The sequence below is a fragment of the Apaloderma vittatum genome, unplaced genomic scaffold (genome assembly GCF_000703405.1).
Source record: "Apaloderma vittatum isolate BGI_N311 unplaced genomic scaffold, ASM70340v1 scaffold32563, whole genome shotgun sequence".
Classification (NCBI taxonomy): Eukaryota; Metazoa; Chordata; class Aves; order Trogoniformes; family Trogonidae; genus Apaloderma; species Apaloderma vittatum.
Genome location: NW_009707958.1, coordinates 630 through 5,185, shown reverse-complemented (window position 1 = coordinate 5,185; position 4,556 = coordinate 630). Strand labels below are relative to the sequence as shown.

The 4,556-nt window shown below is 53.9% G+C and overlaps 1 protein-coding gene across 1 annotated transcript; it reads left to right on the top strand.

Moving 5' to 3' along the window:
* The first annotated feature begins 18 nt into the window (after nt 1–18).
* Nucleotides 19–3,777, top strand: GPATCH3 (G patch domain containing 3). Its single transcript, XM_009866389.1, has 6 exons — nt 19–405; nt 1,688–1,860; nt 2,219–2,280; nt 2,556–2,677; nt 2,839–2,966; nt 3,558–3,777. The coding sequence occupies exons 1-6, from the start codon at nt 19–21 to the stop codon at nt 3,775–3,777; spliced, it is 1,092 nt and encodes a 363-aa protein (XP_009864691.1).
* Nucleotides 3,778–4,556: the final 779 nt, after the last annotated feature.

Below are 4,556 nucleotides of genomic sequence, written 5' to 3'. Positions count from 1 at the left end.
CCCGACAGTGGGGACAAGATGGCCTCAGGGGACTCCGTCACAGAAATGGACTTGAAGCGGCTGCCTGAGTTCAACCTCCCCTCATTCATGCCTTATGGGAACGTGGGCACCCCCCTGAAAGTTTTTTTGGAGCTGATCCGGGCCTGCAGGCTTCCTCCCTGGGTTATCAAGAAGTTGCAGCTGGATTTTCCGAAGACAGGCTCATCCCGTAGGTATGGGAATGTGCCTTTTGAATACCAAGACTCTGAGACAGTTATAGAAGAAGAAAGAGTTTACACTGCTACGGGGGATGAGATCACAGAGGAAGAGGGGCCTGTTGCAAGAGCTGAGGTGACTCACCCAGCAAGTGCTGAGGAAGATGAGGAGGGACAGGAGAAGGAGGAAGAGGAGTCGCACTCAGGTGACGTAAGTGGATTTTTCTAGTGCTGTCCAAACTTAGCTGTTGTAGCTGCAAAGCCGTGAGGGCTGCTCTAACACTCTCAGAGCTTTTGATCTTTTCATTGTGTTGTGTAAAATGGTGTCAAAATACGCTCGTTCGTATCTTGGTGCTCTGAGCTTCTTGGCTCATGAACGACGTGGCCATTAATGCCTCCAAAACTACTTGTCCACATCGACCTGGTTGTAAGGGTTGACCCCAAAGGGTTTGAGCCAAAGGAGCAGCACAGGCAGAGGCTGGTGCTGCGGGAGCAGATCGCTGCCCCCCCTGCGTGCCAGATTGACCTGGCGCTGCTGTCACCTGTACATAAGGTGGTGCGAGATTTGGGAGCGCTTTCATGTGCTGGAAGCGACACAGGGAGCTCTATGAATGGTTGACCTTGAATGCTCCCATGATTGAAGTTAGTAATTCTGAGGAAAAATGACTTTTGTGACAAAGGCTCCTGGAAAATTGGGCTGGACAAGCTCTCCTGAGATTATCTCGCTCCCTCCAACTGGCAGACGCCTGTCTAGCCTGTTCTCACAAACCTCTGTCATTACGGAGGCAGCACAATCCCGAGGCAAGCCATTCCCGTTCTTTGCTGCACCCGAATTAATTTAGATGCCAAATCTTCCCTGCAATTTTACTCCATTAGGTTCTCCTAGCAACAGTGGACACAGAGAACGCTTTGTTCCCTCTTTTACAAGCTTTTTATTCAGCCTTTTCTTCTCCAGACTAAACAGACTCCTCTAGCCATTTCTCACAGGCTGTTTCCTGGATCTCTAGTCATTCTTTTGGCTGTTCCTTCGTTGGTTAATGTCTTCCTCGGAGGGCTCTGCCCAGAACCGGGCAGTAAAGCTGTCAGTGTGATCTGTGTCCGTGCCAGCGAGCTGCTTCACTGGAACCAACACAATCTCTTTAGGGATCAACCTGAGTGGAATTAATTTGTTGCCAGTGCTGACTTTACGTACAACACACCCCCTCCTTAAATGGGCATCTCTGCGGTACGGCTGGGCTGCACAGCTGAAAGCATGCCGTGAAGTGGGTGTGATGTGGGATTTTTCACCGCTTCTGTCTGCTGACTCCGAAGATGGCATTAGTCAGGGGAATGAGGTCATCGGTGCTGGTCGTGTCAGCGCCTGAAAGCAGCAGGCTGAGACGAGCTCTGTTGACAAAGCTGTTTCGTAGGGAAGGTGTTGCGATGGGCGGCGAGGGTCAGGGAGGAGGCCGCGTGCTGTCGGCGTCGCCCACCTTTCCCTCGCTCCTTTGCAGGACGACGATACCTGCGAGGAGTGGGAGCGACACGAGGCTCTGCACGAGGACGTGACCAAGCAGGACCGCACGGAGGAGCGGCTCTTTGAAGAGGAGATTGAGCTGAAGTGGGAGAAAGGCGGCTCTGGCCTTGTCTTCTACACGGACGCTCAGTACTGGCAGGAGGAGAACGGAGGGAACATTGACGTCTGTGTTGCTGAGCCACAAACTAACCACCCTGAGCTGGGGGGCCCAGCTCTGCAGGTAAATCAGGTACAGCCCCATATCATGCCAGGTCAGCTACAGGACGAGCATCTTGCCTTTACTTTTTAAACCTTTTCTTGATGACCACCTGCAGTGGTTTAATCCTGTCACCAGAGACCCTTGTCCTGCTTGGCAGCCTGTTATGTAAGCGCCGTCTTTTATGGAGTCTCTAATACCATCTCCTTCCCGTTTTGTTAGAGAAAATGGGGAGCTGGGCCACCATCCAACAGCTCTTCTGTGTCAGACTTCCACAACCATCACCAAAACTGTTGCTTTCTTTCTCTTGCCAGACTTCGATGAGCAGACTGCAGATGACTGGGACGTGGACATGAGCATCTACTATGACAAAGGTACCTGAGCTGAACCCCCCCGCCTCAGGGAACCGGGGAGGTTGGGAAATTCTGACTCTGCAGAATTTCTGCAGTGGGGAAGTGTTGGGTTCTGCCGTCCTTTGAAAGTGTCTGAGACGTCAGTGTACTTGAAACGACGTTTTTCTTGTCTGGCGGCGAGAGTTGCCAAAAAGAACAGGTTCTGCCTCCTTGTTGCGTGATGCTCTGCGAGACATGACGGTAGTGAAGAGCTTCCCTGAGCTGTGCTGTTCTGGCTCTCGCTTCTTTCTCCCTAGATGGAGGTGATAAAGATGCTCGGGACTCAGTCCAGATGTGGCTGGAACAGCGACTCCGGGACGGCTTGGAGGACGGGTCTATTGCAGGGCAGCAGATCGGCACCTTCGAGAGATACACCAAGGTGAGCTCTGGGTACATGCTCAGGAGAGGCTGTGGTGGGTCAGAAGATGTGGGTTATAGGGGAAGGAGAGGTCTTTGGTGTGGGGAGGGGACAGAGGGTTCTGGGAAGGTGAGGACTGGCTTTGTCCAGCACCTCTGTGACATTTTTTTCCTCTCTCACAGGGTTTTGGCAGGAAGGTGCTGGAGCAGCAAGGCTGGACAGAGGGACTGGGGCTGGGCAGCAGCAACTCTGGAATGGCTGAAGCTCTGGACAACGAGGGTCAGAACCCCAGATGCAAGAGGGGACTGGGGTAAGTACCCAATCCTGCCCTGCCAGCCTGCATTCAGAGCCTTTGCTCGGGCCCTGTGTGCTGGTGCTGCAGTAACCGGCTGCAAAAGGAGCCAAATGTGAATCAGAACCGTTTGGCTGTCACAGGGATCTGCCTTTCTCTGTGCAGCTGGTGGCAGGGCCCACCATGGCGCTCCGGAGCTAAATACGCTGCTCTTCCCGACGGTCCGGTGCTCCTTGGAGGAGCTTGAGGTGTTAGAGTAGAACGGGGACCGTTTGCAGGTTTATGCCGCACACAAACGCAGAGGGAGAGCTGTGCTTTTGAGGGTCACCTCTGCTATGGTGTTCTGGTGAGGGAAGCCGAGGAGAGAGGAGCTGGAGCTGTGAACATCCCTTTGGCCTTCTCTGTGGGGTTTCTCGAGGCTTTGTGCCCTGCTGTGTTTCACTGTGAGGGCTGGCTCTTGTTCTAGAGCAATCTTGCAGCCAGGAATAGGACAAAAGTCCTTGTTGGTCCACTTCTCCGCTGCAGCCTGTGAAGAAGATGAGCTGGGATGCACGGTGGTGTCCCACTGCCTCCACAACATTGAGCCCAACATTTCCTTACTTCCTCTAGGTACCACGGGGAGAAACTGCCAGCTTTCAGCAAGGTGAAGAAGCCCCGGCGGGACATTCCTGTCCTCATCTCGACCATCTATGATGACCCTGACCCAAAGGACAGCGGTGACCATCTGCTCAGGCGCCAGCCTCCCACAGCCATGAAGTATCGGCAGGACATGACATTTGTCCGGGCGTCGCACGGAGCTCTGGGGAGTTTCAGTGCTCATTCACGCTGAACAGAGACTGTCCCAGAGCCTTTGTACTAGTTCTGTTCCTGTCAAGCACAGGCTGGCTCCTGGTCTAAGGTTTGGAGCAGTGTTCACATATTTATTTTTGGAATATAGACTTGTAATGAAAATTGCCTCTATGGGTTTTTTCCCCTTACTGAATCCTTCCAACGAGGGGAAATAGTGCTGGTCCTGGTTACTCGGTGGGAAGGGGGAAGAGTGCTGCATTTCTAACTGGTGCTTTAAAGCCGATAGTAATGCCTGGATCAACCAGGCTTGTGCTAGGTCAGCCTAAAAAACCAGAACTCGTAGTTCATGGCTGCCTGAGACCCAGGGAAGGACAAGTACAGACACGGCCGTGTGTGGCACGGTAACTGTCCTGCCGAAAGCTCGCTGCTGGCCCGCAGCTTCGCATTGCTTGGGCGTGACGATCCCACACTCTTGGGAGAAACTCGTCAGGTTGAAAGACTCGTCCTGGCAGCCTCCGGAGGAATTCTGCAGGGAGGCGTGTCCCTGCGGTCGGGCGTAGCGGGTGCTTCCTTCCACAGCCCTCGACGTGCTCGGCCCCGTTTCCCTGACGCAGGCACTCTTCTGGCGGGTGGGGGAGCGGAGAGCCTTCGCCGGCATTGCCCTCTGCACCTTTCTTAAGGCTGTCACTGTGTTCCAGCACACACAGGGAGTAATTTCCCCTTCAGTGTGTCTCTGTGGCCAAGAAGGTCAATGGCATCCTGGCTTGCATGAAGAGAGTGGGCAGCAGGGCGAGGGGGGGGATCCTCTTTCTCCTCCCC